General features: G+C 45.0%; 1 protein-coding gene across 1 annotated transcript; it reads right to left on the bottom strand.

Moving 5' to 3' along the window:
- Positions 1-991: 991 nt before the first annotated feature.
- LOC148129504 (uncharacterized) lies at positions 992-12,085 on the bottom strand. Its single transcript, XM_087943486.1, has 6 exons — positions 10,706-12,085; positions 9,218-9,252; positions 6,557-6,679; positions 5,719-5,785; positions 4,536-4,640; positions 992-1,994 (listed from the first exon to the last, which is right to left on the bottom strand). The coding sequence occupies exons 1-6, from the start codon at positions 12,050-12,052 to the stop codon at positions 1,092-1,094; spliced, it is 2,580 nt and encodes an 859-aa protein (XP_087799612.1). The 5' UTR covers positions 12,053-12,085; the 3' UTR covers positions 992-1,091.
- Between the last annotated feature and the right edge of the window lie 1,780 nt (positions 12,086-13,865).

Here is a 13,865-nt window from a genome sequence, read left to right as displayed (position 1 = left end):
CATTCTAGTCTAATATATATATATATATATATATATTCTTAAGTTTTCGCGGTACTTACATGTATGGTATTCAGCTTTGTTCGGGTATTTTCCCACGTCATTGTAGGAAGCGCAACTACAATGACGTGGGAAAATACCCGAACAAAGCTGAATACCATATATATATATATATATATATACACATACATACATATATATATATATATATATACACACACACACACATATACATTTATTCATCCTTAATTACATTCTCCAACATCCTTAAGTGTTATTTTACTCTCATAGTCTCAGGTATCCTCTCAACAACACCTTTCCATCTTAGGTCCTTCCTTTCTGTCCCCACCAATAGTAAAATCTATTCCAAATTATGCAATATTCCGATTCATCCTTATTTTTCCTCTCTAGGGTTAGCCCATCCATTTCAGCGCATATCAGAATTTTGTTTATTACTGCATCTTCACTAGGGATTTCTTTCTCCTTCCACTTCTGGGCAAATACCATTCTTGCTGCAGTGATGACATGTATTATCACGTATAACTCTTCCTTATTATGTTTTTTTTTTAAATATAATTCCCAATTTAAAAAAAACATTCTGGTCTATGCTCTATTTTAAATCCCATCATTTCTTCCAGCCGCTTCCCAATCCTGTGCCAGGCCTGCCTCGGAGTCCTTATTCAAGGGGATGTATGACTGGGAACCTTGACACCGATGCAACCTGCAGCCCAGTGGTGCGTTTCAAAATAGTTTACCGCCAATTTGGTGGGCGTGGCTTGGTGGGTGCGCTTTGCAAGGCTACGCATGCACTTTGCATATGCACGTGGGCACACTTTGCACAACAGGTGTAGAGGCTTTCCGACTCGCTTCCTGCAATCCTGCACTCTCCCTGTCACTTCCAAAGCAGGGAATAAAAGTCAGTATGGCAGCCCGGGCAGGTGAGTGGACCCAACAGCAGCTCGGAGAGAACCGGTTTGGGGTTGGCTGATCTTCGGCGCTACTGGTATGCCAGAACTGGTAGAATACCACCACTGCTGCAGTTCCAGGGGTCTCAGCTGTGAGGGGAGGGCACGGAGGGGCTTTGGACTTGCCTCTCACAGTGACGTCGAGTCCTGGATGGTGGCAAAATCCCGCCTCTCCCTTCCTCCCCGCTGGCTGACCTGGGGGAGCAAATCCCCCGTATGCTGAAGGCTGGGGTGTAGCTTCCCCTCCGAAGCCATCGCTCCAGAACGCGAGAGCTCTTTGCCGCTCTCTTCTTCCTGCACGGTTATGCAACGGGTTCGGCACCAGGCGCCCCCTTTCTCTGGGTTCTCCTCTTGCTCTGAGCACTTGCGGGGGGTCAAGGCACAGCTGTCCAGCACCTTCGGCCTCGGCTGATGCTCCAGGCGGGCTCTCCATGCCTTCTCCACCAAGCCAGGGCTCTGAGAGGCCTCGGCAGCATCCAAGTGGGCCCACCTGCTCCATTCAGCCGCCGGAGGCTCCCTCGCCGCTGGGCGGCCAGACAGGTGAGGTGGATGCAGCACGGGGAAAGCCCCCAGTTCTGGGTCTGGCAAAGGGCGAGCCAGGGATGAGGGTGCCCAGGCCTCCTGCAGGTACCAAAAGCAGGGGGCTGGCGGAGGACATGGTGGCCCCCTCTCTTTCCTGCCGTACTCCTCCTCTGTCACATTTACGCACTCCGCACAGAATTTGGTGGGCTTCCAAGCAGAGAGAGGCAGTGGGTGGAGGAAGCTCTTGGCAACAAGAGGAGGAGGAGGAGGTCCACGGGCCTCATAGTCCCCCAGCGGCCTGGCTGGGCCAAATTCTGAGCTGCAGCCCAACTTGATGCTTTCAGGGGTCAAATCAGCCGGGGTGGGACTGCTGCTCCGGGTGCTGGAGTCTCTATCCTTGAATGGAGGAGGGGGAGGAATGACCTCCAAGAGAGGTTCAGAAGAAGGACCCATGGGGTTCTCTCCCCCAGGATGGGCCTGGACACCGGATTTGGGGAGCAGATCCGAAACCTGGACAAGGTTGAGAAACAGACAGAAACAAGGATATTGTTTAGATGTCCCAGACTTTGCAAGAACCTGCCATTCCTTTAACCATCTCGTGTCACTATCTCTCTCTCAACCCTGTGGCAGCTTTAAGGTGGGTGGACTTCAACTCCCAGAATTCTCAGAGTTCAAGTTCACTTATTTTAAAGTTGATACATTTGAGACACACTTCTCTATCCACACTCTGTCTGTTTGTCTATCTATCTATCTATCTATCTATCTGTCTGTCTGTCTGTCTGTCTGTCTGTCTGTCATCTCTGTCATCTCTCCATCTATCTATCATCTATCAATCTATCTATCATATCTATCATCTCTCCATCTATCTATCATCTATCTATCTATCTATCTATCTATCATCTATCTATCTATCTATCTATCTATCTATCTATCTGTCATCTCTGTCATCTCTCCATCTATCTATCATCTATCAATCTATCTATCATATCTATCATCTCTCCATCTATCATCTATCTATCTATCTATCTATCTATCTATCATCTATCTATCTATCTATCTATCTGTCATCTCTTCATCTATCTATCATCTATCTATCTATCTATCTATCTATCTATCTATCTATATCTATCATCTCTCCATTTATCTATCATCTATTTATATCTATATCTATGTATGTATCTATATCCATAAATTCTCTCAATCTATCATCTATCATGTCTTTATCTATCATAGACAGATAGATATATCATCTATCATCTATTTATCTATCTACCTATCCATCCATCCATCTAGCATCTTAGATTCCGCACACCAATATTTACCCCAACCTATATTTCATCATCATCATTATCATTATTATTATTAGTATTATTAGTATTATTCTTATTATTATTACTATTACTATTACTATTAGTTTACTTATGTATCAGAATAGGATAGAATAACAGAGTTGGAAGGGACCTTGGAGGTCTTCTAGTCCAACCCCCTGCCTAGGCAGGAAACCCTATACCATTTCAGACAAATGGTTATCCAAGCTCTTCTTAAATGCTTCAGAGTTGGAGCATTCACAACTTCTGGAGGCAATTTGTTCCACTGATTAATTGTTCTAACTCTCAGGAAATTTCTCCTTAGTTCTAGGTTGCTTCTCTCCTTGGTTAGTTCCTATCTTGTCCTGCCTTCTGGTGCTTTGGAGAATAAGTTGACCCCTTCCTCTTCTTTGTGGCAACCCCTGAGATATTGGAAGGCTGCTTTCATGTTCCCCCCAGATCTTCATTTCATTAAACTAGAGATTCCAAATTCCTGCAACCATTCTTTATATGTTTTAGCCTCCGGTCCCCTAATCATTTTTGTTTAATGTTATATTAAAACTATAAAATTCAGAAATACAAAAGAAAATAGTAGGAAAAATAGGAAAAATTCAGAAATACAAAAGAAAATAGTAGGAAAGATAGGGGAGGAGAAAGGGAAGGGGAAAAGTGTAGAAAAGGGAAAAAGAAAGAAAAGGCATTGGCTTCCAGTCCCTTTGATGCAGTAGAATAAATAATAACATCAAACCTCAACTGTTTACTTTTACATAATAATATAAACTAACCATTTCCATAGCAACAAGCCTATCTCATCAGAAAAACCCAAAATCAAGGTTTCATTTTTCTCCCATCTCAAGCACAAAGTCCAGAAGCCGTTTCCAAATAGAAACATAAGTAATTATGTTTTTTTTTTCTTTAATCAAAGCAATCAATTTCCCCATCCCTGCTAACTCCATCAACTTCTGTGGCCACTCATCCCTTGTGGGAATCAAAATGTCCTTCCATTTTTGTGCATAAAGTAATCTTGCTGCCATCAACATATATAGTATCAAAGTTCCAGGTATTTTGTCCCCCAAGTCTTTATCTCAACCTATTGTTCTGTCCTAGGCTTCCCCAAAAAGCACTAAGCAGACTTTTTGTCCCGGCAAAACCCCTTTTTATTAAACGAAGGTGAATTTCTTGCATTCACTTTCAGCCAGAGGCCTGACGAACAGCCTTTCAAGGGTGTGATTAGGAGCACAGACCTTATCTAGCTTGGAGAGCTGCCAAGTAACTATTTCCAAATGCAGTGCTGACAAGTAAGGACTCGGCACAGAGACTCTGAGATGCACAGACAGATCTTCACACTGCGGCAACGAAGGAATTGTTTCCTGCAAAAGCCCCCTCCCCCTTTGCTCCTCTTTTAATCCCTACAGGAGGGTCCATTCACCGTCTACCTGTGGCCTTACTCCCACGCCGAACCTTAGTTCGTAATTGTTCTTTTCTTTTGGCAGCTCTGCGCATGTGTAGGCTGGGAACTGGCTCCAGCTGCTCCCCCCACCTCACTGCTGTCTGAGCCCGAAGGCAGCTGATGACAGCCGGCCTGCCCTGGCCCCATCTCTGCCTGCGATGCAGAGCCCTTGTCTGAACCTTCCTCAGCCTCCAGGACTGGCCCAGGTTCCTCCCCAACCTCCTCTCTGTCCGACTCTGCTGCCAGCTCCACTAGCACACAACACCTATATTGTGATGCGAGTAAGGTACTCACGTTAATTTTCTCCGAGACGCAAAAAACATTTTGGAACCTGATAAGCCGTTCCAATTCAGCGATTCGTTGGTTCCAAGCCTGCCTTTCCTCGGCCATTGTCTGTACCTGATAAGAAAGACAGATGGGGAGTTAGACAAAGAGATAGATTAGAACAACCTGAGGACAGACATCTATTCAAACCCACCGAAATTTAAATGTGGAATTTATTTGTTTGATTGTTTATCTATTGTTTACCTATTTATTCATTCATAACCTGCCTCAAGGGATGGAAATAACTCAAGGCCACGAACATGTCCCACACACTTTCCTCCTCCTATTTTTGCCACCACCACCACCATAACAACCTGGCAAGGTGTGTAGGGCTGATAGAGAGGGACTGGCTCAAAGTCACCCAGCTGGCTCTTGTGTGCCTAAGGCGGGACTAGAACTCACCGTCTTGTGGTGATTGGTCCAAAGTCACTTGGCCAATTTCCATGCCTAAGGCAGGACTAGAACTCACTGACTCCTGGTGATTGGTCCAAAGTCACTTGGCCACTTTCCATGCCTACAGCGGGACTAGAACTCACTGACTCCTGGTGATTGGTCCAAAATCACTTGGTCAATTTCCATGCCTAAAACGGGACTAGAATTCACCATCTCTGGTGCCCCTTAATAATTAGACCAAACTGACTCTATCATCCAGACCCAGAATCACCATGCATGAGTTGGGCAATTATAAAAATCTATTAAATAACAAACAAACAAATAACTATAAAAATCCATTAAATAAACAAATAAACAAATAAATTCTGCAGTTATTAGATACCAGTTTTTCTACGCGATACCTACAAATGATTTAAGACTCTAATTCCCATAATTCCTCTTAAATGGAAAAATGCTTGACATAGTCAAGTCAATGAGGACAGACAGGGTGATACCAAGTTTCTGCAGCATGAAAGCTTATTGGTGAACTTAATTCATAATCATTGGAAAACAGGAAACGGAGCTCAGCTAACCAGTATATATTAACCTTGCCGTTATGAATGGAATATACAGCTGGTATAAGATTTCAGAACATTTAAAATTATCTATCTGAAATTGCATTGGGAAACAGGCTCCCAACTTAGTATGTCATTGTAATCAGTGAGGTAACTTAATATACAATTAACAATATTATTAATAAGTAATACAACAGAATTCTTACAATCCTCTGAAGTTTCTCCTCTAACAGCTGGTTGGTATGACGGGTGTTGGAGTACTCTTCATGAATCCTAATTGAAGAAAAGTGCAAAGTAATAAAAAAATTTCTGAATGAAAGTTCTACCCAGAGGAATTTGGGATCAGATGTGACAAATAAGTAAACCAGTGGTTCTCAACCTTGGCCATTTTAAGATGGGTGGATTTCAACTCCCAGAATTCCCCAGCCAGCGTTCTGAGGATTGAAGTCCACTAATCTTAAAATTGCAAAAGATGAGAAACACTGGAACTCCTATAATGATTCCCAAATTGCATCTATGTGTTGTGCAAAAATGATGTTAATGTTAATATTTTAATATTCAACTCCTCCTGAAAGTGGGTTGGGCTACAGGGAATCCCACCCTTTAAAGATCTGGTGTGCTTTCAATTCTTCTGTCAGGATTCTGGCAATTGCCCTCATTAAACCATGACCCTCGAGCCGAGCTTCAAAAACTACAAAGGATTTATTAGGCGCAAACATGTTGGCACATGAACCTGTATGAAGCCGATTCTGGGACATGTAATTCACTATCACCTATGACCCTGGTTCCCCCGCACCCTCTGGGTGTATCATAATTCAGATTCTCCAACGAAACACGTCCATAGCCAAGAGTCACATTCTCCAATTAGGGATTTTCGAGGCAGAAATTCCGGTAGCTTAATTACAATCTTTGCAAGATAAGAATGGAATGCACTTTCAGTTTTAAACTGCCGCATTGCTCTTTCAAATTTCTCACCCCCTCCCCCCGTTCATGGCACCTCTAAAACAGGCATAGAAATGTTTTATGAGTTGACATCTTCCTTACCTGCTGTAATTTTCCTTTAACGTCTCCAAAGTCTCTTCCCATTTTCTTTGCAGAACTTGTTGAGCAGATCCAGATTTGGAGTCCAAAACAGGAATTTTGGGGAGCTCCTGATCCTGAGAAGACCTTGCATGAGAACAGAAACTCATTTTTTATTTGTTAATCACCCAGAATCACCCAAATGTGCTGGGCAGGACAGTTAGCCTTCATCTTACAATCATGTTCTGACCAAGGCTTCCTAGACCGTAAATACGCACATGCTTATTTTAAAAACAAGTCTTATTTTATTGCAATGCTGGGAATTATTTTCATTCCCAGATGGTAATGGATCTCAAACAATTCCTTGAGAAAAGCACCCACCTTTCTTTCCTGTGAAGTGCTGCCAATAACAGAAGTGTCAAATGAACTAGAGAAAAAAAAAACCAACCGAAGTATAAAGAGCTTCAAGAATGAATCTGAACTGAATGAATGACTTTGCTTCCTGCAAAGTTTTCGTCACCTTTGCCTGTCCTTTATCCCTTATGGGAGGGGCCATCACCTCCCAGCCTTACTCCCGAGTCGCCCCTTTTGTCTTAAATGTTCATGCCTTCTGACAGCTCTGCACGTATGTGCACTGGGAACAGGCTCCCCTTGTTCCTCTGCCTCGCTGCTGCCAGACTCCAAAGGCTCCGAAGGCAGCACCCCACTCCCAGATGGTCCTGGCCCCATCTCTGCATCGGACGCAGGACCCTCGTCCGAGTCCTCTCCAGACTTTCAGACTGGTCCCCGTTCTTCCCTACTGTCCGATTCCGCTGCCATCTGCACAGGCTGCCACTGAACCACAACAAATAATTCATGTAGTGTTTGAAGTTACAGCGGCACTGAATTTTCCACACTTATGACCATTTTCCACACTTGTGACCATTGCAGCATCTCTATCAACACATGATCAAAATTCAGACACTTGGCAACTGGCTCATATTTCTCACAGTCTCAATGTCCTGGGGTCACGTGATCCCCTTTTGCGACCTTCTGACAAGCAAAATCAATGGGGAAGCCAGATTCACTTAACAACGGTGTTCCTAACTTAACTGCTGCAGTGATTTGCTTAACAGCTGTGGCAAGAAAGGTTGTAAAAGGGGACAAAACTCATTTAATAATTGTCTCACTTAGCAACAAAAAATTTTTGGGCTCAGTTGTGGTCATAAGTCTCATTTATTTTTTTAAAAATTGATTTTCTTTTAAATCCATTTCTTAGTGCTTAATAAACATTGTGTTGTCTGGATATATAGTTTGCTTAACAATACAAATTTACATTCTTCATCTCCCCACCCTTTTTACCAACCATCGGTAAAATAAATTCCACATTTGATAATATTCTATGTCCTCTTTCTGCTTAATTTTCAATGACAATTTATCCATTTCTGCATAATCTAGTATCTTCTTCACTATTTCTTCATCTTGGGATATATCTTCATTTCCCCCCCCCCCAGTATTGTGGGAAGAAAAATCTCGCTGCTGCTAAGACACGCATTATTAAATACATACTTTACTTATCAAGTTTTTTCTGATAGTCTACCTAAAAAAAAAACAATGTAGGTTTATAATCGCAACATTTCAGTTACGTTAATTTCTTTGCCCTATTTTACAACCTTTTCTGCCACTGTTGTTAAGTGAATCACTGCAATTGGTAAGTTAGTAACCCTGGTTGTTAAGTGATTCTGGCTTCCCCCGTGGACTTTGCTTGTGAGAAGGTTGCAAAATATGATCACATGACCTTGGGACACAGCAACGCCGGTCATAAGTATGAACCAGTGGCCGAGCCTCTGAATTTTGATCACAGGATCATGGGGAATGCTGGAAAGCAGGGAGGGTGGGTGGGATTCGACCGGTTCGGACCGGTTCAATAGAACCGGTTGTTATGATTCTGCAGTTTGGAGAACTGGCAAATCGTGTCCCCGGCTGGCCTCGCCCCTCCCCAACCCAGTCGTCCTTATCGTGCATGCACAACATCCCTGAATGTGTCCTCCCCCGCCCAGTCACTCCTTGAGGCATTTCTTTTATGTTTCCCCTCCTGACGATCAGCTGTTCCGATGATCAGCTATGCCAGGATCCCCCTCACTGTCTTAGTGTTTAGCCCAGGAGGCTCCCCTGAGGCCCAGGAGGCAGAAAAAAATGGGTTTTGTTTTTTTTTGCTGCCAAAAGAAGCCACGCCCACCCAGTCACATGGCCACACCCACCTGGCCACGCCCCCAGAAGAATCGGTTGTTAAAAAATTTGAATCCCACCCCTGGTGTAAGGTCGATAACTGGGAAAAATGGCCATCATAAATCACATTTTTCAGGGCTGCTGTAACTTTGAACAGACACTAAATAAACTGTTGTAGGTCCAGGACTACCTGTACAGAAATCAAAATATACAACTATCAAATGAGGCACCAGTAGGGGGCTCAGAAAACTAGAGCCCCCTAACTCAGTAGCCAAACACTCACTTACTTATTTTCTTATTCATCCATTCATTCATCTGTTTGTTTGTTTCATATTTCTTAACTGCCTAGGAGAGTATTTCCAAAAGAAGTGCAGAATAACAGAGTTAGAGGGCACCTTGGAGGTCGTCTAGTCCAACCCCCTGCTCGCGCAGGAAATCCTTATGTCAGTATGCATACAAAGAGGCAGGCCTACTCACCTGGATGGCTTTGGGTTCACTTCGACCAGGAGTTCCTGAACAGCAAAAGAAAAGAAATATATATATATGGATCTTTGGTTATTCGGGTTTTCTCCCGCGTAAGATTGGAAGTATCTAGGCAACGTTGCCTAGATACTTCCAATCTTACGCGGGAGAAAACCCGAATAACAAAAGGGGTTTCAGAAGAGGCTGGATTTGAATCCAGGGCTTTCTGGATAGGAGCTTCTCTCCCGCAATTGGGTATGGTTGCGTTTCTGAAGTGGCAATAACAACGACAGAAAAGCATACCTGCTGGGAACTATGGGAACTAAAGTCCAACATATCCACTAGGCCCATTGAAAATGGGGGCTGTACATTTTTTGTGTGGGCTTTCATATCTCTGCAAGAAAGGTGTGTTTGGCCCTAGTAACTTTTCATCCATTGATTATTCTAACTCCCCACTTATTCTTCAAGACCTCTAGATCTTCCCTTCCTGCTATGTTATTATCGTTGTCAGGGCAAGGAGAGCCAAGGGCTGGGTTGAACTAAAATGGCATTTGTGTCCAGATCAGCCCATATTTTTCTCCTGTCCACCCCCCCGGCTAAATTTCAAAAAAGGTAAAGCAAGGATCAGAGTATCTCAAAACAGAAATCAAAATGAAGAACTATTCAAATTAAGGGAGAAAAAGTTGCAGAGGGAGAGAGAGAAGGAAGGAAGGAAGGAAGGAAGGAAGGAAGGAAGGAAGGAAGGAAGGAAGGAAGGAAGGAAGGAAGGAAGGAAGGAAAAGATAGTGTTTCTCAATGTTGGTACCTTTACAATGTGTAGAGTTCAACTCCCAGAATTCCCCAGCCAGCATGCTTTAAAACGTGCAGACTACAACCCCCAGAATTCCCCAGCAAGCATGCCTTAAGACATGTGAACTACAACTCCCAGAATTCCCCAGCCAGCATGCTTTAAGACGTGTGGACTACAACTCCCAGAATTCCCCAGCAAGCATGCCTTAAGATGTGTGGACTACAACTCCCAGAATTCCCCAGCCAGCATGCTTTAAAACATGTGGACTACAACTCCCAGAATTCCCCAGCAAGCATGCCTTAAGATGTGTGGACTACAACTCCCAGAATTCCCCAGCCAGCATGCTTTAAGATGTGTGGACTACAACTCCCAGAATTCCCCAGCCAGCATGCTTTAAAACATATAGATTACAACTCCTAGAATTCCCCAACTGGCTGCCTGCCGGCTGGGGAATTCTGAGAACTGAGGTCCACACACCATAGAGTTGTCAGGGTTGAGAAACACCGAATTAGACAAGTGATTGGAAACCTGAAGAAACTTGGAGGCAATTTTGAAGGAGGGCCCGATTCCCCACCCTGACCGCTACATTAATGAAGGAGGGACCGGAGTCCCCGCAAAAGACAAACCACAGGTCTTCTTCTCCTTCTTCAGGATGTGGAAGACATGGGCTAGGGAGCCAGAGAGCCTCTTGCTTTGAGAAAAACGCCTGGTACCTTATACACCTTCCCAGCCACGGTCCTTGACCACTCTTTGCCCTCCAATTTCTCTGCTCCTCGGGTCACCATCTCCTCCGCTTTCTTGAAGGACCATTCTTGAGCTTTGGGCTTCAGTACATGCCCCGATGCGCCTTCCTCATGCCTCCTTACTCCACAACCTTCTTCGGACAGCTCAGGCAGCTGGACCAGAAAAGGCGTAAAGAGGCCCGACTCCGAACTGCTGCTGGTGTCGTCGGGGGTCCTGACAGGTTTGGCGCTTGCCTGGAGCTGGTTGGGAAGGATGGAGGTGGCATCTCCTTTGGCTTCGAACGGGCCAACTCTTGGCCTCTTGGGCAAGGACGTTTTCCCCCCGTTCTTCTCCAGCAATGATTCTGACGACATAGACTTGGTGCTGGGTGCTCTGTTGGTTGGAGAAGAGCCCTGGGACTTCCATCCCAGGGACATGAGGTTTGACGGACTCATGATCTGTTGGGTGACTTCGTTGAGGAACTCCGAAAAGCGCAGCTTGTCTTCTATCCGCCTGTTTTCTCCTAGGATGAGGGACTTCTTGGGGAGGCTCAGATCCAGGCTCTTGGGAGAGGAGGGCTTCTCCTGCTGGTGGTGGTGGCATCTCCTGGGCTTTGGAGCCATGAGAGGTTTCGGTCCTGTGGGCCGTTCCATGACAGCCTCGCTGGACCTGGTCTTCCACAAACGGCCGTCCTCTTCCACCACCCCGTTTCTCAAAACAACCCGGCCAAGAGGAGGGCGGACAGTCTTGGAGGGCTGCTGCAGAGCTGGGATCTCAGGCTCTTCCCTGAAGGCTGGACCATACTGCTGCAGGCCGGTGGCCTTGTAGAAGTTCTCCTCCAGGCCTTCGGCTTGTGCCACCTGCGGCCGGAGCTCCAGGTGGCCCTGACCAAGAGGCAAATCGCCCGCCCCTCTGACGAAGGGAGTGAAGGACCCACCCAGCCTTCTTGTCTCCTGCATGGGGGGTTGGGAGGCCATGCCTTCCACAGCGCCCTCCCTACAAGATCCGGATGGAGAAGAATGGTACTGAGGAGGCGCCATGGGCAGAGCCTCCTTTTCTAGCTGGGCTTCCAAAGACCACAGGGCTGAAGACATGGATGTGAGCGAGCTGGAGGAGTGAATGGAGAAGCGGTCGTCCAGGGTCTCCATCTGCAGGGGCAAAAACACCCTCTCCTTCCGCCGCTTGGCCTGCTGCACCGGGGTGAAGAACTTCTCGAGGACTTGGAACTTCCCGGCCAGGACGCCGCTGCCATCATTCTCCTCCGTCCAGCGGGTTGGGTTGAATGCCGCCGCCTGCTCTTTCTTCTCCAGCTTTTGCCGGGTGGCTGAGGCACTCATCTTGAATAGCGGATGCCCGTCTGCTCCTAACCACATCTTCCCTGGTCATTTTAGCCGGGGCCGGCCAATTTAGTGGAGCGGAAAGGGGACCTGTCAATACAATCAGCTTTGGACGTTTGATTGAACTAATAGAGGCCAGCAAGTTTGACCGGAGCATCCGTTGCGCCTCGATCCTCCCCACCAAACCGGGTTTTGTAAGCAAATTCCTCCTTTGCCAACATCCAGGTGAAGATCTGAGTTTAATGCAATAAGGGACTTTAATGCAATAAGGGACTTTAATGCAATAAGGGATTTTAATACCCTTTTAGTATTAAATTGACAACGGGCCACAGAGTTTATAGATTGTAATTTTAGTGTACTAAATCAGAGCGTAATTTTAGTATACTTAGACCATGTACAATGGACAGGCTGGATTTTATCATAGACTAGCTCGATACCCATGCTTCACTACGAAACTATATGATCAGCCTTAGTTTTGGGGGAGGAAAATAAGGGGGAAAAATTGTGCCTCTGCCTACCAGCATCCATTGGTATTCATCTGGCTAGTGTCCTGTCAGTGTGTGAGAGTTGAGGGCTGTTTGGAAACTGAAACAGTATTTGCTGTGTGAGCAAGGAGACAGCAAGGAGCTTGGGCGTGGCTTAGCTCAACGGTTCTGCACTAAAGCTGGTTGCGGCTGTGAAACTGAAACTGAAACTCCTCTACTTGTGTTTTGCATTTGGAAGATATTTGTTTTCGGGTGAGGAGGGGGAGATGAACTCCTTAGCATCAGAATGTGTTAATAATAATAATATAGGAAATCCTAATGCTCTGATGGCCATTTTGAAAAATTTCTTCCTTTCTTAGTGAGCACTTAGAAGCCAAGAGGAACATATGCGTCAGATCCATGTATCTGTCATTTCTTCAGTGGAAGAAGAAAAGGAGGGGGGAGACTGATAAAGAAATCCTTTCTTGATGTAACCTGAATATATTTAATTTTATATCGAATTTGTATAACCCACACATGATACAATGGAGGGAGGAAACCCAGATGGCCGGAACCTATCACCTCTGAGAGAGACAGCCAGGAGATGAGAAGACCATAAACATTCCACAGTGAGATGTGTCCTGGGAATCTCTGGGAAAGTTAGTTCTGAAAAGAGGGTGGAGGAAATTAGGTATGCCCTGGGAAACTGTGAAAAAGATCGTTTCTACAGAAGGGGTGGGAGGTGGGAATTAACATACTGGCTTTTGTTTCACTAAATACAGATTGAGATAAGGGGAGGGGTTCTAAACTCCCTTATCTATCCCTGTATGCCTGAGGGACCTCAGACGCTGCTTTGAACTCCTACATGAATTGTCTCATCTCAATGAAGGATTCCTTTTGATTTTTGATTTAATTCTTGTTAATTGAATGGGAAAAAGTTCTGTAGCCTGACAATATGTGCCAAATTTCAAGTTTGTAGGCTTTACAGTTCTGAAGATTTTGTGATGATGTGTGTCTTTCGTACACACACACACACACTGGTCTCTGACTGTAATAAACTGCATTGAATTGAAATTGAGTTTAATGTAACCTTGGGCATTGGCCAACAAAATGCTGCTGGCTCCGGAGGAGTAATTGTGAGAAGGATCTTGAAGTTTAACCAAGAAGAGGAGCAACCTACAATTAAGGAGAAATTTCCTAATAGTGAGAGCAATTAAGAGTGGAACAGCTTGCCTCCAGAAGTTGTGGCTGCTCCACCACTGGAGGCTTTTAAGAAGAGATTGGACAGCCACATCCTCAGATAAATCTCTGTCCTCAGGTAAAACCTCCCAGTGGCCTCAATGACCCTC

The sequence above is a fragment of the Notechis scutatus genome, chromosome 14 (assembly GCF_049901735.1).
Source record: "Notechis scutatus isolate UNSWTSFEM ecotype Mainland chromosome 14, rNotScu1.2, whole genome shotgun sequence".
Taxonomy (NCBI): Eukaryota; Metazoa; Chordata; class Lepidosauria; order Squamata; family Elapidae; genus Notechis; species Notechis scutatus.
The sequence above is the reverse complement of the archived record's forward strand: the minus strand, read 5'-3'. Positions and strand labels throughout refer to the sequence as shown.